This window comes from Panicum virgatum, chromosome 2N, assembly GCF_016808335.1.
Source record: "Panicum virgatum strain AP13 chromosome 2N, P.virgatum_v5, whole genome shotgun sequence".
In the NCBI taxonomy this organism is placed as follows: domain Eukaryota; kingdom Viridiplantae; phylum Streptophyta; class Magnoliopsida; order Poales; family Poaceae; genus Panicum; species Panicum virgatum.
Window position 1 is genome coordinate 59,262,456 of NC_053146.1, and position 22,725 is coordinate 59,285,180.

Below are 22,725 nucleotides of genomic sequence, written 5' to 3' on the forward strand. Positions count from 1 at the left end.
CCCGAGCACAAACGCAGCGGCGCAACACCTGCACCCCACAAGGCGACAAGCCCCAGCTAGCGAGCCCCGGCCACCGACGGCCGCGAGCCCCGGCGAGAGGAACCCCGGCCACCAGTGGAGTCCAAGCGCGAGGAAGGCTGGACCCCGGCCAAAACCCACCGAGGGAGTGCAGATCTGGACCGGGCGAGCCCCGATCCGGTGAAGGGAGCACCGGATCCGGCCGGCGACCGGCGGCGGCGCAGAGAGAGCCCAGGTTTGCGAGGACGGAGAAAAAGGAGGGGGAGAAGCGAGGGCACCAACCGAGCCGGCTTTGGCACGGCCGCCGCCGCCGCCCGGTCGGGCGGCGGCGGCCCCCGGCAGCGGCCTGCGGGAGGTGGTGGGCGGGGGCTGCGAGTCGCCCCCGAGTCGCCCGCAAGGACGACGCGGGGGTGGGTTCGAGTGGTTAAGATAATCCCCTGGCCGAGCGAGCATCATGCCGGCGCGTAGCACTTGGTTGCCTTGCTAGCATTCATCATCGTCATGACCTCGGCATCTGCAGCGGCAGCACAAGAAGACAGGCATGCGCGTAGAGTCTCGGTAGCTAGCTAGATGTCCGTTGTAACAGGCATGCTGCAACAAAGGTGGCGGAATGTAGAGCATGATTCTTAATTAGTATGGGATCTGTTGGAAGAAATGATTTGGTTTGATTTAGATGCAAATCTATATTTGGTCTGAATTGGATTAGCTTTAGGCCTTGTTTACTTTCCAAAATTTTTCATGCACTACAGTAACTTCGAAAGTTTGACCACTAATTAGGAGTATTAAATATGGATAACTGACAAAATCCATTCCATAACCCCGCGATTTCCCATCTATCCATGTAATTAGTTTTATAGTTAGTATATATTTAATACTTCTAATTAATGTTGCAAACATTGCCAAAAAAATTGCCCAAAATTTGTTGCTAACTAAATGAGCCCTTAGAGGAAGGGAATAATGGGGTGGGGTACGGTGGGGTGTGTTTTGGTGACAGCGGTTGAAGAAATGGTTTTGGTCTATGGTTTGGTTTTCAGATCATTAGCACGTTGAGGTTGGACGATGGCACCTTGGGTGCTGTCTTAGGAGGCATCACGTACACTAAAGGAGATGCTAGATTTAGCTTGCGCCTGAAAATTAGCAAAAAGATCCGGCGATATGGCCCGTGGAGGTATTTCGACTAGTACATGAGGAGATGGAGCTTCGTCAGAGCGCGTGCGGTACCCGTGTTGGGTTGAGTGTGCCTATTTATGTAAATTTGCCATTCTACCTTCTTAAACGAATCAGCAATTTTTTTTAGAAATTCCTGCAAAAGTGTACAGGTGCAATTGCTTTTCCTGTGGAAAGCTTGGTGCGGATTCATTTGTTTCGAATGGAGAGAGAAGATAATTTTTTTTTGAGGGGTAGAAGAAGATAATTTATATGAATGAGTTTCTTGTTCTTCCAACAATCAAACGAGTTTTAAATGGGCCAATTTTACCACATGTGTGACCGGGACTCCACCCGTGTGCCAGAAGCCCAACCAAAAGACGGGTTCACTAGTTTCCGGGCGATCGTAAGTTTTAGTCTGTACGATCGATTTTTCGACAGTTTTTTTTCTTTTTTAGAAACTTTTTTGTCATTTTGTGATAAAATTTTCTCTGAAAAATTTTGCAAAGAAAAAAAAATCAAAAAGCGAGAGAAATTGAGAGAGAAAATTTTTGGAAGAAACAAACTTAAAAAAATAATGATAAAACTTTTACATTAAAAAAACCTCAGATAATTTTTTTTCATTCAAAACAAAATAAAAATGACTCGGGGTAAAAAAAATTTCATCGAAAATCCAAAAAAAATCAGATGAAAAAAATTTGTAGAAAAAATTTTTGCAAAAAAAATCACTTACCTCGTCGCGAGCCGCCGCACCGCCTCCCGGCCGGCCCGCGGCGCTGCTCCCACGGGCCTCCCTGCCGGCCCGCGGAGCCGCCGCACTGCTCCGCCACCGTAGCCCCGCCGGGGCGCGCCGCGCTGCCGCGGATCCGGCGCGGATCTGCTGGCCGTCGATCGCCGGAGGGAGACAGGAGCTGCGGACGCGGAGGGAGGGGGGAGGCCGCGGCGGGGGCGGCCGGACTCAGGCGACGGACGCCGGGGAAGAAGCACTCGGGTACAGGAAATGGCGCTGGGAGAAGGAGAAAGGAGAAGGAGCACCCGGATTTGCGCTGGGAGTCGGTGAGTCGAGTCGACCGTGAGTTTCCATTAGGGCTTGTCGATTCAGCATTAGGGCTTTTTACCATGGTGCCGCTCCGCCCGCCACCCCTCCACACGACGTCAACGCACGGCGCGCTTAGGGGGCGCAGGCCGGGTCGTTTCTTGTTCCCGGCAGCGCCGCGCCCACAGTTGCCTCGATCCGTCAACCGGTAAATTTTTTTATTAAGTCTTTATTAATTACAGTTAGATTACAATACTATATTTTATGTATTTAGTTAGTTTATTGCGCTATTGTAATATTATACATTTGTTTAGATGAATAGTTAATTATTACATTAGGAGAACAGAATAGTATTGCATACGATTTAGTTTGTTTAGGTGAATACTCCATCCATCTATTTTTCATTGGGGTATGAGATCGTCCTCCAGGGACAAGACAGCCTTGGGGCCTTGCGCCAGCGTTTAACTGCTCTGGGCCCTTATGCCACGTTGCATGAGTTTAAAACGGAATATTTCGGAACAGAGTATTTTAGTATTAGAATAGTATAATAAGTTATTACAAGATGTTAGTTTAAACTGTAGTCGCTAATTCGTGAACATGCATAGAGGAATATTAAACATTTAATATCCGGGCTAATTAAAGAAATAAAACAGCTTAGGGATTTGAATTTAAGAAAAGGATTATTTAATGTACTACTGCTGGCAGTTCAGTAAGCCAACAAAGCTTGGCTTTTACACTGTCCTACCAACAATGCGATCCTACCTACCAAAGGCGCAACAACCAGGGCATTGGCAAGTACACCCATGCTGTCTGAATTTGCACCACCAAACGAAGCATTCATCGTTCCGTAACTGACAAGTTAGCCAAACAGCCTAGACAGGCTCTCCATCTTCGCCTCTCTCTTTGTCCTGCGGAGCTCTTGCTCATAGCTCACCATATGTCAAGTGCACACCCATCTCAGTAACGTATTTTATGATAATATATACTTTATTCAAAAGAAGACAAATATTGCTTCTACTATTGATATTAGCAAACATATAATTTTTTCTAGATTTATCAATTATTTATAATATGCAAGTTTGAGAGGCAATAACCTTTTATTTGAAAAATAGCAACAATACCTCCTAAATCGGAGCATCGACGAACACATTACATGCGATGCGACATAGGAGGAGCTGCCTCTCGTCTCGTCGTCACTTACTCGTGGTGACCACTACGCCTTTGTAAAGCTGCTCTGCTAGCCGGTGCAGCGCCGCGTCGGACGAGCCACCCTCCTCCACGGCGTTCCTGCACGCGGCCTTCATCTCCATGGCCTTCTCCCTCGCCTTCCTCCCCTCCTCGCCGCCGCCCAATAGCTCCTTCACCGCTCGCTCCAGCTCCGCGGCCTCCACGAAGTTGTCCCGCTTCCTGTCCACCTTCATCGCCACGGCGACGCCCATGGCGGCCACCAGCGTGAACGCGTTCATGTGCTGCTCGGCGTACAGCGGCCACGGGGCCAGCGGCACGCCGTGCCACAGGCTCTCGACGGTGGAGTTCCACCCGCAGTGCGTGACGAAACCCCCCACCGCGGCGTGGGCGAGGATCTCCCTCTGCGGCGCCCACGTCGGCCACACCAGGCCTCTGTCTTTGGTCCTCTCGAGGAACCCGTCGGGGAGCAGCTCGGCGAGGTTCGCGTCCGTTGGGTGCCGCGCGCCGGGCGCCGGCGGGCTGCGCAGCACCCAGAGGAAGCGGTGGCCGCTGCGCTCCAGGCCGCGGGCAATCTCGTGCGCCTGCGGCGCGGCGAAGAAGCCTAGGCTGCCGAAGCAGAGGAGCGCCACGGAGGCCGGGGGCTGTGCGTCGAGCCACCGCACGCACTCGTGCGGTTGCTCAGGGGGCGGCGTGAACGAGATAACGGGGCCAATCGGATAGACCGCCGGGGCACGGACGCCGCGCGTGCACCGTCCGTCGGCGATGGCAGCAAGCGCGCTCCGTTCGAGCTCGGCAGCCGTGTTGACGATGATGCCGTCGGCCTCCGCGAAGCGCCTGCCGTGGTACACGAACCACGTGTAGTTCGGGTTCTTCTTGTCCATCACCGGCTTCGGGAGCGAGGACGGCGGCACCGGCGGCAGCCCGGGCACATCCACGGCGCCCTCCATCTCCTCGAACTCGACCGTCAGCTCCTCGTGGAGCGCTGGCAGGCGCAGCATGAGCGCCAGCATCGCCGCGTTGGAGGTGAAGTAGACGTAGGCCGGCACGGCGACGTCGCGGCACACGTCGATGAGCGTTGTGCAGAAGAAGTCGAGGACGACCGCGGCCACCGGGGACGCCAAGCTGGAAATCGCCGCCCGGACGTGCGGCGCGTGCATCTGCACGAACCGGGAGACGAACTCCTCGATGCCGGCGAAGTCCGTCGGGGGGTCCACGGCTGGAAGGTGGACGAAGCGGACGTCAAGCCCGGATGCCTCCTCCCGGCGGAAGTGGCCCTCGACCTCGGCCGCGAGCTGCTCCGTGGGCGGGCGCATGACGAGCACGGTGAGCGAGAGCTTGCCGCCGGCGCGGGCGAGCAGCCGCTTGCCGGCCTCGAGCAGGGACATGAGGTGGCCGGCGCCCCACACGGGCACCAAGACGACGGTCGGGGTCGCCATGGATGCTTGGGTTGGGAAAAAATCACAATACAGTGTGCATCGAACTGCGTGGGATGTTGATTTTTCAATCACGGTGGCGGAGTTGGTAGAGTGTCCGCGCTCTCGGTCTTGCGTGCAGCTGTTTTTTTCCAGGCTATTTGTCCCTTATTTTTGGATCCGGGACAATATGTGATTTTTATCTCGGGTCCAACGGCTAGATAGGCCAGTGAGGGGGACAGGGGACTTTTGTCCCGGTTGGTGCCTCCAACCGGGACAAAAGGCTCTGGCCATTTAGTCCCGGGTGGTGGCTCCAACCCGGACAAAAGAATCACTTTTGTCCCGGGTGGTGGCTCCAACCCGGACAAAAGGGGTTTTTTGTCCCGGTTAGTGGCTCCAACCTGGATAAAAGGGTCCTTCACGGGTTAGTTTAACAGAAATGCATTCATTCTAAAGTTTCATGTAGTGTGTTGGTGGGGTGGTAAAGAAATTACACACGAGACAAGACATCTCGAGTTCGAGTTCTGAGTTGCATTGAATATTTCACCCGGGACTAAAGGGTCCGGGCTTTTTTTTGTCCCGGCTTCATTATCCCGGTTCCAAAACCGGGATGAAAAGGGGATTTGGAACCGGGAAAAAAAAGCTTGTTTCTGTGTCACGGTGTCTCACACTCACAGTGTAAAGCATGAATGGGCTTTTCAAAAAATAAATGGTGACGGTTGAGCAGTTCGATTTTCGCACCAATGGCCAAGCACAGGATTTGCCAACATCTGATCTTGTCAATTTCGGTTGTGAAGATTAGGTACACAGCTAATTTATGCCGGTCGTAAATTAGACCGATCGTACGATAGCGTATTAGTAGTGTGTGCATACACGCGAGGAGCAACCAGATAAAGAAAAAACATATCCATGCGCATAATTTCAAAATAAAAAAGATCATAATTTCAAAACCAAGCATCGAAATCAAAATTCGATTGCACAGTTGTGTTTGGTTTAATAAAAGCTTCAAAATAAGATCTCACACTACTATGTTTTAATGATATAATTTTTTTAAGTGAAAGTACTTTTCGTGTATTCTAATTTACTTGTGATATTTGCAAAAATTACTTATGGGTTTACATAATATTGTTTTGCATTCCTGCGTTCAGTTAAGTGGATGTTGGAGTTCATATTGTGAAGATAGATTGTTTAGCGTCATTATTAGTGGATAATGGTAAACAACTTTGTTAGGTAGGTGAATGTTGATTGCTCGATAAATAATAGGTAATTTTAGTAGATCAGTTGAGCATTTTAACTAATTAATTTTAGTATTTTTTCATTAGACATAAAATAATTTATGTGTTTTGAAAAATATTGTCGAAATATATTCAAATGGGGTCTTGTTTTGTAGGTCTTTTTGAAAGAGATACAATTGTGCAATTGAAATTTAAATTTGATGAATAATTTAAGAACTACAACTTTTTAAGTTTTGAAATTATTTGTGTGTGCCACTATTCTTGCGGTGGTGGATGAATTTAGGCTATTGTACGACAACGGAAACGTCCGGTGGACCGTAATAAAGTCATTACCTACCTAGTATAAAACTGGGGCTCGGTTCTTGAACCGTGCATCAGGGATTAACAAATGACCGGAGCAGATTAGCTAACCTTGGCAACGTACACCTGATCGGAATAAACAAAGAGACCGGGCAGGAAGCAAGCATCCGGAAGGCGATATGGAAAGGATTTAGGAAGGTGGGGTGGCCGTAGAAGCGGGTGGCGAGGCGCAAATCCAATCTAGCAATCGCCCGCTAGTTCTGAATCCAACGCTCGATTTGACACGATGCTGTCCCTATTCGGTACCCACATAATCGAATAGGAGGCTTCCATCCAAGTGCACCCATGTAGTGGACCCATCTTCATTAAAGCACCGCACCTATGTGGTGCACAACTTTCTGGTAGAGTCTTATTCCCTTTCCCTTTCTTATTCGCCGCTGCCACTTGCTCAAGCGGAGTGGTGGAGCTCCAATGGGAGTTCAATACGTTTTTTTTATCATAATCCTATCTCATAATTTTGGTCACCAATTTATGTTCATAATTTTTAGCTTATATTTTTCTTTCACAATTTTTCATCTTTTTTTCTCTGTCTCAGATCCAGATTATGTGTCCAATTTTTGTTCATAAATTATGTGTACAAAAAATAGTTCACAAATTATGTTCACACACATATATTTTTTCATAACTTTTATCTACATAATTTATTTTTCATGATTCATGAAGTATGTGAAAAAAAACTTTTTGCGCACAAGTTATGTGCATACTTTGTATTCACTAGTTATGTGAAAAAATTGTATGCACCATTCTATGTTCATAGGTTATACGGAAAAGTTTATTCATAAAATTTTTGCATCTAAATTTCTGGAGTGCAAGTTTATTTGTATGTATAAAATTTGACTAGGTAAATATGCTCATGCGTTGCCACGGATAAAGTTGGTAAGTATCATAGATGTATAGTCATCCGTGCGTTAATTTTTAAGGATCTACGTGATCGAATCGTGAACGAAGTGCTGACTCGACACCATACGAGATGGACTAAACCTGACATGTCAAAGACACAAGGCGGACCAAATTAAAAATTTAGATGAAAATATTACGTGCTTTAGAAATAGACATAGATGTAGACGAAGAAATTGTGTGTACAAAATTACATGCGCCAGAGAAAAGTTGACAGCGCCCGGAAATAAAAGGGAGTCCGAGCGTAGAGAGAAGCCCGAAAGGGAATATAAATACATCGAGGCACACGTACTCTACTACCAGAAAAGGAAAGTACACAAATGTCGGAAATCAATCGTTCTAACCCCTCCCGACGCGCCCCCGCTAATTAGCCAGACCCGAGTTTTATAGGTATAGTTATCTAGACCGGAAACTAGGTAACGATGTCAGATAAATTTCATAGTGATGAAATTCTCCTCACATCCCATGAAACTCAAACCTTCTCTCTTCTTGCTATGTCAGCAAAATTGATGATATTTAATATTATAAAAACTCTCCATTAAACTTCCATTGAGATTGGCCTAACTGAACTGCCAGCAGTAGGACATTAAATAATCCTTTTCTTAAATTCATATCCCTAAGCTGTTGTATTTATTTAATTAGCCTGGATATTAAATGTTTAATATTCCTCTATGAATGTTCACGAATTAGCGAATGACCTATAGTTTAAACTAACATCTTGTAATAACGTATTATACTATTCTAATACTAAAATATTCACCTAAACAAACTAAATCATATGCAAAACTATTCTATTCTGTATTCTCCTAATGTAATCATTAATTATTCATCTAAAAATATATATAATATTACAATAGTGCAATAAACTAACTAAATGCCTAATATATAATATTATAATTTAACTGTAATTAATAAAGACTTAATAAAAAATCTTACCAGTTGACGGACCGAGGCAACCATGGGCGCGGCGCTGCCGGGAACAAGGAGCGACCCGGCCTGCGCCCCCTACGCGCCCCGTGCGCTCTGACTGGGGGGCGCCGGCGTGCGTCGGCGTCGTGTGGAGGGGCGGCGGGCACAGCGATGCCACGGTAAAAAGCGGCGAAAGGGCCAAGTGTAAGTTGGGGGTTAATGGGCCGACACCCCTATTGGCTCCCGAGCGGCACAGGGCCAATAGGCCTGTCGGCCCTTGGGCTCCTATCGCACTGACAGGTCGTGGTGACTTAAAGATATGTGCAAATAGGAGGTACACATCAATTTAGAAAAAAAAGATATCTTAAATCATGTGAGCTTACTTTGTTTAGGATAATACAGGTCGTGGTGGCTAAATTACAAGTGAGCAATTAGTTGTGCTGATGGTGATAGTGGCCAAATAGAACATTCTGAAATCTTAGACAATCAATACACTATATCTTTGTTGTTTTTTTAGCTCTTCACCTGTATTGGCTGGAATTGTCAGGTCGCAGTGCAGAATACTACGGTATCAATGTATCATACATATCTTTAATTTGTAGGAGCGATGGAGGAATGCTGCATGATTCTTGTGGTTTCTGTAGTGCTTCATTGGCCTCATCAGATCTCCCTAATTAATTCACGTTTTTATTTGCTCATATGATCAATGATGGCCATTGCCGGGTGGCTACAGGAATAGTAGAGGAGATGGTTCGAAAGCAATGTCTCGGTGGTGATAAATATACGAAGGAACCGTTCTACAAGATGTGGCTTTCCGCAGTCGCAAAAAAAAAAGATGTGGCTTTCCGCACAGGATATATTATACACTACGGCTGTGTGTTAGTTCCCTGAAATACACTGCAGCACTGGGAGGAAAATATTGTAGCACACTGTAGCAATTTTCGTTTATTTGTGGTAGATATTGTCCTACCATGACCTAACTAGACTCAAAAGATTCGTCTCGCAACGTACATCAAAACTATGCAATTAATTTTTTTATTTACCTACATTTAGTACTCCATGCATGGGTCATTTGTTATATTTAATATTTCGATGTGATGGAGATGTGATCGAAAGTTTGGTTTTTTGTGGAGGTTTTTGGGGATCTAAACGGGGCATACTTTGCTTTCTTCTTTCCCACCTTTAATGCCTTCCGTCCTTAAACAAGTTTGGACGGCGGGGTATGTTAGAACCAGCTTCAGCTTTTTAGTTTGGTTGCATGATACGTGAATGCAAGGTTTTTAGAAATTCAGAATTTTAGGATGACGTTGAAGGGCTCAGCTTTAGTCACTCTATACCAAGAGGTTGAAGCTGATTTTTTTAGAGAAAAGGTTTCCCCGCTTTATTTCATCGAAACAAAGCAAATGTTTGAAGGTTCATCGTGAAACAGTGCAACGCTCCCACTGGAGCAGAGTACAGCAAGAAAGGAAAAGCATCTAATTATTACAAGGATTGTTCAACAGACAGGCTAAGATCTCTCATCGAAGTATCAGCGACGCCTCCAGTTGCAATTGTAGAGACCAGTCTTCCAGGAGACGGTACCGAACGGCCTGCTCATCACCATCGAAGTTGACTGTAGTGGACTCACCCAGCTTGGTCCCAACAGAGACAACGGTTGGTTCAGCTTGACATTCAAAGACACAAGGACTTGATTCAGCGAGTCCAAGTCTCCATCCGAGAAGAGAATCTGCCAGTTTTGTAACATGTTCATCATTCTTCTTATAATTAGTTTCTCTCCCAGCCAAGCTTTGCCTTGAAAACATAACTCATTGCGGGTTTTCCATAAGCACCACATAAGAACGGATGAGCAGCAGTTCATAATTTTATGCCTAGTGTTACTAACCCACCAACAAGCCACTGATTCAAAATCATTACCAAAGCCAATATGAAAGATATCAGCTAGATAGGCCCAACAGGCTTTAGCCACAACACATTCAAAGAACAAATGATGAACTGATTCAGGCTCATCACAAAAGAGGCAATTCATGTTTTCAACATTTCTTCTTTTAGCTAGATTATCTCTTGTCAAGATCTTGTTGTTAGCTAACAGCCAAAGGAAAATATGAATCCGGGGAGGGACAATAATATCCCAGATACTAGGAGTAAAAGCCGGCTGGACTCCCCTGAAACTGATCGTCTTACAAACTGCCTGGACTGAGAACTTAGAACTACCATCAAAAGCCCAAATTATGGCATCGCAATCATCGCTATAAGAAATAGATTCAGCTATAGAAACCAGGTCTAGCCACATTCTCATCAATCTCGGGGAGACACGTCTCTTAAATGAGATTGACAGGTTTTCCCCATCCCACAACTCCGCTATACACCTATTGGTCTGTTCAGCAAGGACATAAAGGTCCCAAAATTGGATTGCTAGGCTACAGTTGCCAAACCAGTGATCCTCCCAAAATCTAATAGTTTTACCATTCCCCACTTTCAAAGACACACTTAATTTTGCAGCCTTACTGGCTCAAAGAACCCCTTTCTAAAAAGGAGAGGCTCCTTACTCCGAGCAGCAAAAAATATTAGGATTTGCAGTATTATACTTATGATCTATTATTGATTTCCAAATGGAGTGTTCACTCAAGTGATATCTGTTAATCCAAGCAGATAAGAGGCACATATTCAAGCAACTAAGATCTAGGATCCCCCAACCTCCAAAATCGTTTCTCTGGGTTAGACTTTGGAAGTTAGAGAGATGGTATTTGTGTTTACCATCTTGATCATTCCAAAGGAAATTAGCCATATAAGAATTAATATTCTCAATGACCCATTTGGGAAATTTGATAACAGAGAGGAGATAGATTGGAATACTTGTTAAACAGGATCTGAGAAGGGTCAACTTGCCAGCACTAGATAACAGTTTGCCTTTCTAACCAGCTACTCTATTCATTAACTTGTCTTCTACAGGTTGAATATCTTCTCTCTTGAGCTTGTTGAAATATAGAGGGACTCCTAGGTATTTAATTGGGAAGTCTCCAATGTTACAGTAGAAGCATCTGGCTAAAGCCAGCTTATCTTCCTCAGAAATGCCAAGGGTAATGAGGTCACTTTTATTATAATTGATTCTCATGCCTGAAAGTTTTTTAAAACAAGCTAACAGCCATTTAAAATGGAAAGCTTGTAAGAGATCATTTTCAAGGAAGAGGATTGTGTCATCCGCATATTGCAGACTAACAATACCACCTACATATAGGTCTGTTAATAGACCACCAATTATTCCTTGATTGGCTGCTTTACACAACATTTTAGTAAAGACATCTACAACTAAGTTGAAGAGCAAGGGAGACAATGGATCTTCTTGGCTCAGACCTTTACCAACCGTGAAATAAGGACCATTTTCATCATTCTTTTTTTTTTGAAATAAAGAGCAGGAGCACTGCTATATCATATAAGAAGGAGGAGGATGCCGGATCTTACAGGGTTTGTATTACATAAATAAACGTAAAACTCGAAACTCGAAAGGGACCGCAGCATTAAGACACCAAGTTGCTCTGTCTTCTCCCACACGCTAGCTCCCTCAGTTTCATTTCTTCCTTTATAAGTGCTAAAATTCTTGAAGGCAGAACAGCAACTCCTTGAAAGATTCGCCGGTTTCGCTCCTTCCACACGTTCCAGGACGTGTAGATCATCAATGCAGCCATACGTTGCTTGTCCTTCGCAAGGCCCTGCATGGAGTTGTTCCACCACTCCTGAATTGTTGTTCCTGGCACCGGTAACTTCACCTGCCCTTCCGTCCAGTTCGACACCAGAAGCCACACCTCCTGAGCAAACACGCAGTGCAGGCACATATGTTCCGCCGTCTCTTCCAGTTGGTCACAAAGTGGACAAATAGGATTATAGGGTCAGTTCCGCTTGATTAGCTTATCAGCTGTCAACAATTTACACTGTACCAATAACCAGGCAAAGAAGCGATGTTTATCCTCAACTTTAGCTTTCCAAATTGCCTGACTGTCGAAGGTGCAATACGACCCACAGAACTGTGCCTTGTACGCCGATTGTGTAGTGTACTGTCCGTCTGCTGTCCAGCACCATCTAATTTCATCTTGCTGCATCGAAAGCTGAGTGTCCTGCACTAAGTTCCAAAGCATGACAAATTCTGCCATTTCCAGTGCCGACGACATGCGCCATAGACCACGAGTCCAATTATGATTCTGCAGCTCCTCCCTGACAGTCAGGTTCTTCCTCCAGGCTAACTTGTATAGGTTTGGCGCTAGATCCCTTGGCGCCCGCCCTTGCACCCAAGTTGAATCCCAGAATTTTGCCTTAGCACCATGTCCAACACTGACCCGTGTACATGCCCGAAACAACTGCTTGTCAAACTCATCACAAGGAACATTAGTTCCTACCTAGGGCCTGTTCGGTTCTGTCCATTCAAACCATAGCCATCTTAACCGCAAGGCACGACTGAACAATTCAAGATCAAGCACTCCCAGCCCGCCTAAATTCTTTGGTCGCTTTACTTTGGCCCAACTCACTAGGCAATGCCCACCATTAGCATCCAATGATCCTTTCCACATGAAGCTTCTTCGAATTTTGTCCATCCGTTTTATTACCCATTTCTTCGGAGCAAAGACTGTCAAAAAGAAAGTTGGCATTGAAGTAAGTACAGTTGTCATCAGCTTTAGACGACCCGCTTTATTTAGGAACCTCCCCCTCCACGCCGAGAGTCTGTTTCCAAGCTTATCTATCAGTGGTTGGTAGTCCACCCGGCGTAGATGTTTGACATGCAGCGGCAAACCCAGGTATGTGCATGGAAAAGCTTTGATCTGACATGGAAAGCCCTGCATAATGTCGTCCAAGTCCATGTTCTCACATCTGACTGGGTGTACAGCACACTTGCTCTGATTTACCGACAATCCCGATGCATGGCCAAAGATTTTAAGTACCTCAGCAATCACATTTATTTCATCCTTAACCGGGTTGAGAAAAATAGCTGCATCATCAGCGTACATAGTGCACCATAACCTGGCCGATCGGTTGTTGAGAGGCGTCAGCAGACCATCCTCCGTTGCAATTTCAAGTAATCTCTGCAGTGGCTCCATAACTAGAATAAAGAGCATCGGCGACAGAGGATCGCCCTGTCGTAGCCCTCTGCGATGCCTATACCAGAGACCCCTTGAGCCATTTAGCAGTATAGCTGTCGAACATGACACTAGTAAGGTGGTCACCCAAGCTCTCCATCTGTGTCCAAAGCCAAAATGCTCAAGCACTTCCATAAGAAAATCCCACCTCACGCTATCAAAGGCCTTTGCTATGTCAAGCTTTAGGAACAAAACGTCCTTTTTTTCCCTGTGCATTGCCCTGACCAGATTTTGGGTGTATAAAAAATTGTTTTGAATGCTTCTTCTTTTTATGAAGGCGCTTTGTGCTCTTGAGACCATACCATTTAGCTCAGGCGCAAGCCTAGACACCAGGAGTTTGGACACAATTTTCCCAAACGAGTGTGTTAAGCTGATGGGCCGAAAATCATTTATCCATTTTGCATCTGCCTTCTTGGGAATTAGCACCAGATGTGCCGTGTTAAGCTGTGAGAAGTGCTGATCATGCATCATGTGGAAGTACTCAAAAGCACTCAGTAGGTCATTCTTTATAATCTCCCAACTTTTCTTGAAGAAGACGCCAATGTAGCCGTCTGGTCCAGGCGCCTTTTCTGCAGCAATTTCCACAATGACCGCTTTGATCTCCTCCTCTGTGAAGGCTTCCTCCAAGGACGAAAGATCATGTCTGTTGATGCCAAGCTGCTCCCAATTCAGCGAAAAGTCTCGAGGAGGTGGAGTACCAAAATGCCTGCTATAGTGCTCAAAGAGTTTTGCGGCCTTATCATCATGAGCAAAAGAGATACCAACATCTGTTTGAATAGAGCTGATGTAATTTTTCCGCCTTCTTCCATTTGCCTGGAGATAGAACAATTTTGCATTCGCCTCAGCTGCCTGAATTGCCGTCAAACGGGAAGCCTGCTTTGCCCTCAGCTTCTCGACTGCAGTTAAAGCCAGTAGCCTTGCCTTAACATCTCGTTTTAGCCGTATCTCATACACGGTGAGTTCCCTGTAATCCTGTACCACATCCAAGATACCAATGAGCTGACTCGCTGCCTTGATTAGGATTTTGGTGTGCCCAATAAGACCTCTAGCCCAACGACGCAGCGCTTTACTTGTTCTCTATAATTTGACAAGAAGACGCAGGAACGGATTTGTCAGTCTAGTGCTTCTGCCCCACGCAGCGGCCACAATATCATGATAACCCTGTAGCCTCGGCCAAAACGCCTCGAACCTGAACCCCATGTACCGTTTCACTGTTACATTTCCGGCAATGAGCAAAGGACAGTGGTCCGACACCTTTGATGACAAAGCTTACAGGACTGCACTTGGCATCATTAGATCCCAGGCGGCCGAACAAAAAGCGCGATCAATTCTTGTCTGTGTTCTGTCATTGGACCAAGTAAATTTCCTCCCCCGTAGGTTCAGCTCTTTCAGCTCAAGGTCCTGCACCACGTCCCGGAAGGCCCCCATTAATCTTCTATTCAAGTTCGTGTTACTTTTGTCAGCCGCATGTAAAATCAAGTTGAAGTCCCCAATAAGCAGCCAGTTATCCGAGACCACCTGCTTCATCCATCTTAACTCAGCCAGAAACATCAATTTCTCATTGTCTTCCTGGGGTCCGTAAACAACAGTTATATGCCACTGCACATGACCTGAGGCTGCTCTGATCAGCGCGGTTACTGAATGAATGCCCAATTCAGTGCATTCCAGCCTATAGAAGTCTTCATCAACCGCCAAGAGAATTCCTCCTCTGGTCCCCGAAGCAGGCAAAACCACAAAGTTCTCTACAAATCGATCCCCAAGTGTTTCTATTACCACTGCCCGACCAATTGCCTCCATTTTAGTTTCCTGAATTGCAACCACTGTAGCTCTGGTGTCAGCCACCAGATCCCTGACAACCTTCCTTCGTGCACTGTTGTTTAGCCCCCTTGCATTCCAATTTAACACAACGCGGTTTTGATCAATCATTGAGAACTGCAGCACACCTCAGAACCCCCCTAGAGCAAAACAACCCACGAACAATGCCCCTCATACATAGCAGAGCTCCTAGCCAGGAAAACCATCTCCCTAGTACAAAACAACACACAGACACAGCCCCTCGAGCATAACACAACCAAAACCAACGTACAAGACACCACAAACACAACTCCTCCAACCTCAAACTAGAACTAGGACAAGGAACTGACAGGAAAGTAAAGATACACATGCTTGCTTGAACAGCCTGCAAGCACCCACACGGCCGCGTCGGCCACTCAAGCATTGAGATCAGAGTCCTCCTCCAGAAGTAGCGGGCTGAGCACATCAACGCCCCCCACCTCCGGCAGCCCAAAAGCTACCCTCATGCCTCCCACAATTTCCTCCCGGAGAGGGTTGACAAACTGTTCAGCCAACTTCTGTTGTGCCTGCCCCGGCAAGTCCTCCGCATCTAGAACAATTCCATTGGCCTTGAGCAGAAACACCGTTGCCTGATCATCAACTGCCAGTTCTTTAGTTGCCCCCTTTCCCTTGGAGCTGCGCCTCGCCGCACCATCAACTGTTGTCGTCTTCTTCGAGCCCCCAACTTTAGAACGTAGCTATGGGGGAACCGACAGTAGTGATTTTCTCAGCGGGACCGTGAGCCTCACAAGCCCCCCTGGTGATGATTTGTTTGCAGACCGCTCACTATTAAGATGCCCCTCTGCTTGACCCAGCACCCGCCGGCCCAACAGCATCAGATCTTGGGTCTCAGCAACATGACCCACCTCAGTGGGCTCCTCAGCCATAGCTCCAGTCGTGAAGGTCGACAGAACATCCTGCACACCCGTGTTGATACCCCCCAGCACCTGGTCCACCAAAATGGCAGACGGTTGGGTCGACTTAGTGCAGCCCGCAGTCAAGTCGCTACCTGGCCCATCCACGAAGACATCCGAAAACACCAATTCCAGGCCCCCAGGCCCAACATCACCCTGTGCCTCCGTTGTAACAATTTTCGGCCCCACATCATCATCTGACGTTGCCTAGCCCAAAGCTCCAAGGCCCAGAACTGCTTCCTGTCCTGATTGCTCCTCATCGGTTCCTCCATTGCCCACGTTGCCACATGCAGCATTTGATCCTGGTCCTCCCTCTCTGCCCCTTGCTCAGCACATTGTTCAGTCCCGTGGTCCTCCCTCTCTGCCCCTTGCTCAGCACATTGTTCAGTCCCGTGGTCCTCAACCGCTCCCTGCTGGTTCAGATCCGGCAGCACAAGTTGGCCTCGAATTGGCCGCTCGAGCGCCGAAAGTACCTGGCTGGCCTCCTCCCTCATTGGCTCCAAAGCACCCAGACCCACTGCAGAACTTTCACACGAATGGCAAGGCAGGTCTGGCATCCAGGAAGGCACCTTATCAGCTTGCTTCTTGTGGAAGGCAGCAGGCACCTTCTCCACGAAACTGTCGCTCCCCGCGGTGAGGTTACCGCCCGCCATCTCCCTCGCCTCCGGCTTCCCCACAGGGCCAGACGCCCTGTAGTAGCGGCGGCCACCGTATGAAATATCATTTCTCCTGCTACCAGTCGCCTGCTGACCAATGCCACCACTGGTAAATCCATGCATGCTCGGTGGCGGGACTTGTCGCAACTGCAGTCCGCCCCCACCATTCCCGCCGCCTGGCGGGGACCGATCACGCCTCCGCTCGCCAAGATGTTCATGCACCGGCACCCTCCGTTGAACCGGGTATCCGTCCGGCACACCCAGGCGCCAGTCGAAGTGATGCTGAACTGGCCACTCCACCTCCGGCACATCGTCCGGAATCCCACTGACCCCACTATCGTAGCTGCGGTAAGGACTGGATGGGAGCGCCGTGTAGTCAACAACCCGATCGACATGGATGATCACCTTGTAGTTCAGCATCAGCGCTGGACCATCTTGCTCTGCTTCATCACCCAAACCGCTACAGAACTCCTCAGACAGCTGCGACGGCTCCTCCATCCTGATGGTCCCAGTGCGGGGGATGGTGTCCGGATCACCAGTGCGAATCCAGACACAGAAACATGCTCTTTCGTCTTCCGAAAGCTTCTCATGATCAATGCTCTCAACAAAGGTGTTACCATCAAACAACTGACTCACCGCCTCCGCATGTTCAGCATGGGACGGCACACCCTCAATGCAAACGCGAATGCGATAGAACAGCTTACTTGTCGTAGCCCCAAATTGTCTGGTCCAGGGCATGAGATGCAGTCGAGAACGCCCAAAGACGAGCGCCTCCTGTCCTAGAGCAGCATTACGCTGCGCCTGCGCCTCGAAACGCAACAGGAACATTGCGGGCCTGAGCTTGGAGACCCGAAGAAGATGCACCGGGATGCGCAGTTGGAAGGACGCCCCCCGCAGTACCTCATCGCAGGTGGGTCTCGCCGAGGCGTCCATCTGGACCACCACCAGCGAGTGGATCATGATGTCCCGCTCCGTCTCACGCATGGCGGCCGATCGCCGCACACAGGCCACCACCTCATCCGGGCGACGTTCTGGCTCACCAGGGATGAAGTGCTCCATCTTCTCCTTCCTTGCAGTCGAACTAGAGCATGCACAGCTTCCAGAGGCAGCCCCGCTCCCCCAAAGGCCGCCTAGCTCCTCACGGCACCCAGACGCCTCCCTACGCTCCACCCTTCCCCCTGACTCCTCCGCCCGCTCACCTCGATGCCTCTCCTCCTCCCTGCCGGCAGATGCCGACGCCTTGCAGTGGCGAGCTTTGTGTCCTGAGCAGGAACACAGGATGCACCTCGGTGGGTCTCTGCACTGCGCGATGCGGTGGTCGCGGCCAAAGCAGTTGAAACACTTCCCAACTGCTTTCGACCTCAGCAGTAGAAGTAAATCACTCCCAGCAGGCAGGCGGGGTCCGAGACGGTCCATGATGGAGGCCACCTGCCCCGAAGCCCGGCCATGAATGCCACCCGGCCGGGCCCCTAGACGTGACCACACAGTTCCAGGCCCCCTTGCCATGCCTCTCTCTGAATGCCACCGGCCATCCTCTTCCCTTGTCCTTGCATTGAATCTTGGCTTGAATGACCTAGGTCTCAGTAGGGCTTCCTTGTAGGAGACATGATGCGTCGCAGGCTTGACAACAACCGACCTAACGGGTCCAGCCCCAGCAGCGGTGGTCGTGTCACATCGGCGCTTTGCCGGAGAAGCCGGCTTCGAGGGAGATGCTGCTACGGAAGAAAACTCCTCCTCGGAAGAGGAGCAATAGTGAAGCTCCACTAACTCCCCGTCAGCGGCAGGAGCCTCCCCGGGTTGGGAAGTGCCCAGCGAAACGGAGTTGGTGCACGCCGGTGGGTCACCGGACGGCTGGTGAGCTGGGGAGGGTGCCGGCGGTGGGTCACCGCCAAGCGGCGGCGGTAGTGGTGGTAGCATTTTCCATTTTCATCATTCAATCTCACACAAACCGAGCCACCTTGAGTTAGGCTGACAATCCAACTAACCCATTTAGTTAGTTGTCGCGTATTGTCTCTTGGATTTTCTAGTGCAAACTGACTATATATATTGGTTTGATATGCTTGATATTGGGTATAGGGTACTAACGCTATGGAGACAATGCATGTACTTGATATTTAAGTGTTACCATATCGAATAATAAAGTCATGTTTATTGAGCATACATATAGCTTGTGTTCTTCAACCCATTGCAGCTGCAGGGCGCCCGAAGGGTGATGTTCTAGTGGCATTGAAGAAAGGGAGTACTTCGAACACCTCAAGGCCACATTGTGACAACGATAACTAGGTCGAGCTTTGATCCAAAGACCCATCGACACGCCGACACACTACTACTGTATTGCACCAGCTAGTCTACTGCGCATAGGCTTCGAGTGATCAGCTGTCCGAGCTACAGGACAAAGCGGATAAGAACAGTAGGGGATGGGATGGACCGGACCCAATGGCGAAAGAGGGAGCAGCGTCTAGGAGAAAACTAGAGGTTGTTTCCCATAGAGAAAACGATGTATGTTTCGGACAGTTCGCCACGGAAGTCCAAGCGATGGTTCAGAGCCACAAAGTGATCGATGAGCGGACAAAGTCTCACAGCAAGAACCATGCCCCGCTGCCGTTTCTCCATTGGTGGAAGCACTAAACGTTCAAAACAATCTTGCTCCAAACTAGGATCGCACAAAGCAGATGTGTATTCCAACACATGAAGCCTAGGCTTCACGTTTTACAAAATTGTGTACTCTCTCCGTCGCAAAATAAATACAATTCTATGGTTCAAAATTTGTCCCACAAAAAAATGCAATTTTGACCTAGCAACCACAAGAGACAAGGTCCTCTAGAAACTTCTTGTACAAAAGACAAGAGTATGTCTAGATTTTTATTACAAAAGATAATGTGCAATTTGGTAATTTACACCTAACATTGGTTTACGTTTTCGGTTTTAGAATTATATTTATTTTGGGACGGAGGGAGTATGTGACGACGCTCGTGTGCCTTGAGCAAATTACTACTCGCGATTGTACTTTGATTTTTAGGTTTTACTACTGGGATTGGTAATTGATCTCGCCATATAATGATATGCTAAGATTCGACAGATTCTAACTATTAGAGTCCCAAGAAAAGACTGAGAATCTCAAACTGATACGGTACGTAGGAGTAGCTCGTAGAAACCACACTTGGTCCTCTCTATCTCATTTCATTGCTTGGTCCACCCTGCGTGCTATGCTGTTCTTTTTCGAAAGACCGCATGCTATGCTATCCACTGTGGCCCCGTTCAGTTGGCGAAAAGGTGATGAAAAGTTACCGTAGCGCATTTCGTTGTTACTTTACAAATAATATCCAATCATGAACTAATTAGACTTAAAAGATTCATCTCGTGCTAATCAATTAGACTGTGTAATTAGTTATTTTTTTCAACTACATTTAATATTTCATATATGTGTCTAAAAATTCGATTTGACACATACCGTTGAAAAATTTTTGGGAAGTGAACGGGCCAGTATTAGTCCAGCACATCTCAATCATAAGAGACACACAGTTCTACATTGTTGGAGACACAGTGCTGAGCTTTCACATCACGAGAGAGGAAGTGCAGAGGAAAATCTTTTTAGACCCCGTTTAGTTTCAAAAACATTTATACAGTATTCGTCTCATCGAATCTTCGAACATATGTATGAAGTATTAAATGTAGTTAAAAAAATAACTAATTACATAGTCTAACTGATCAACACGAGATGAATCTTTTAACCCTAATTAGTCTATAATTGGACATTATTTATCAAGTAACAACGAAATGTGCTACAGTACCAAAACCCAAACTTTTTTACCAACTAATAATTGATTTTTGCTGTCAGTTCATACTAGTAGAATGACAATTTGGATTAAAGAATATCTTTCTGTCAAAAACACACCAGTAGACTCCCCTGCCTGTCAGTGAAGAGTTTACGGTCACCACTCACCAGTGCAGAAAACCGTAGCCACACTTGCTGTCCGGTGGTAGCGTTGTCGTTGCGCTCGATTCCAATCTGCTATCATCGACTAGAACAACACTCACTGATATATACTATATCTTGTAAAATCTAATTACGCTTCTTGCTTGCTCGCATAAAACAAAGCCACATTTCCCTATTTCTTGCTTGGCGAAACCATCACTTGAGTCCAGCAAGTTAAAGAGCACGTTGTTGCGTTTAGTCCATGATCGATCGATCAATGGCTGCCGCGACCATCGTCTTCCTCCCGTGCTGGGAATCCGGCCACTTCATGTCCATGGTCGCGGCCGGCAAGCGGATGCTCGACGCCAGCGGCGGCGCCCTCTCCCTGACCGTGCTGGTCATGCAGGCGCCCACGGCAGCCAAGGCGGCCGAGGTCGACAGCCACGTACGCCGTGAGGCGGCCTCCGGCCTCGACATCCGCTTCCTGAACCTCCCCGCCGTCGAGCCGCCGACCGGCTACGTCGCCCCCGAAGAGTTTAACTTCAGGTACACCCAGCTCCACGCGCCCCACGTCGAAGAGGCCGTAGCCGGGCTGTCGTCTCCCGTGGCGGCGATCGTCGTGGACCTCTTCTGCACGCCCCTGCTCGACGCGGCCGCCGAGCTTGCCGTGCCCCGGTACGTGTACTTCGCCTCCACGGGCGCGTTCCTCGCGCTGATGCTGCGCCTGCCGGCGTTCCGCGAGGATCTCACCGCCAAGCTCAGGGAGACGGAAGGCACGGTGCACGTGCCGGGTTTGCCGCCTGTGCCGCTGCCCTACATGCCGGCGTGCCTGTCGGGGGACAAGATCGGCAACTACGAGTGGTTCGAGGACTACGGGCGCCGCTTCATGGACGCCAGCGGCATCATCATCAATTCCTCGATCGAGCTCGAGCGCGGGGTTCTCGCCGCGATCGCGGACGGACGCTGCGTGCCGGGCCGGCCGGCTCCGACGGTGCACGCCATCGGCCCGGTGATCTGGTTCGCCGCGCGCGAGCAGCAGCCGCCGCACGTGTGCGTCCGGTGGCTGGACACGCAGCCGCCAGCCTCGGTCGTGTTCCTCTGCTTCGGGAGCAAGGGGTTCGTCGACAGAGCGCAGGTCGGGGAGGTCGCCGCCGGCCTGGAGCGCGCGGGCCATCGCTTCCTCTGGGTGCTGCGGGGGCCGCCGGCCGCCGGGTCCAGCAACCCGACGGACGCCGACCTGGACGCGATGCTCCCAGGCGGGTTCCTGACGAGGACTCAGGGGCGCGGGCTCGTGTGGCCGTCGTGGGCGCCGCAGAAGGAGGTCCTGGCGCACCCCGCCGTCGGCGGCTTCGTGACGCACTGCGGGTGGAACTCGACCCTCGAGAGCCTGTGGTTCGGCGTGCCGATGGTGCCGTGGCCGCTGTACGGCGAGCAGCACCTGAACGCGTTCGAGCTCGTGACGGCCATGGGCGTCGCCGTCCCGATGAAGAGCATGGACGGGAGCAAGGTGGAGTCCTTCGTGGGGGCGGCGGAGCTGGAGCAGGCGGTGCGGGGCCTGATGGGCGGGACGGAGGAGGGGAGGAAGGCGAGGGACAAGGCCGCGGGCTTGAAGGCCGCGTGCCGGAAGGCCGTGGCGGAGGGCGGGTCCTCGGACGCCGCGCTTCGGAAGCTCGTGAGCGAGATCTCATCCGGCGGAGGGGCGCCGCCACCGTGACGTCCGGCTGGGGGAGACGTCACGCCGGGCTATGGTCGGAGATGGCACGCCGGCCGGCAATGCGCCATGATCAAACTTGTTGCATTGTGTGCGATACAATGGCATGATGGCGTGTTTAATTTGCTTTGTTAATCGAGAAAAATTGTAATAGCTTGCGAGTCATGTGTTCCTCAGTGACAGCTACCACTGCTGCCGCACGCCCACGGCGGCCGGAGCTCAGCCGGTCAGGCCTCGTCCCTGGAAGCCTCGCTCGCCCTACGCGGCTACGCACAGGCGTCACAGCCTCGTGGGGCGTCGCGCAGCACAGCAACGCGTTGGCCAGGCCGGTGAAGAATGAGGATTCGCAGAATTTAAGGATACTAGAACAT

General features: G+C 49.1%; 2 protein-coding genes across 2 annotated transcripts; one reads left to right on the forward strand and one right to left on the reverse strand.

The window, feature by feature from the left end:
* Nucleotides 1–3,197: 3,197 nt before the first annotated feature.
* LOC120661433 (anthocyanidin 3-O-glucosyltransferase 2-like) lies at nt 3,198–4,939 on the reverse strand. The gene has a single exon (XM_039940300.1). The coding sequence runs from the start codon at nt 4,822–4,824 to the stop codon at nt 3,394–3,396; it is 1,431 nt and encodes a 476-aa protein (XP_039796234.1). The 5' UTR covers nt 4,825–4,939; the 3' UTR covers nt 3,198–3,393.
* A 15,727-nt stretch (nt 4,940–20,666) lies between these two features.
* LOC120661435 (anthocyanidin 3-O-glucosyltransferase 2-like) lies at nt 20,667–22,519 on the forward strand. The gene has a single exon (XM_039940301.1). It carries the CDS (start codon nt 20,906–20,908, stop codon nt 22,355–22,357), a length of 1,452 nt encoding a protein of 483 aa, XP_039796235.1. The 5' UTR covers nt 20,667–20,905; the 3' UTR covers nt 22,358–22,519.
* The last annotated feature ends 206 nt before the right edge of the window (nt 22,520–22,725 follow it).

Excerpts from the sequence above, each read along its gene's own strand:
- LOC120661433 (XM_039940300.1), bottom strand. The coding sequence starts at position 4,824 with ATGGCGACCCCGACCGTCGTCTTGGTGCCCGTGTGGGGCGCCGGCCAC.
- LOC120661435 (XM_039940301.1), top strand. The coding sequence starts at position 20,906 with ATGATCGATCGATCAATGGCTGCCGCGACCATCGTCTTCCTCCCGTGC.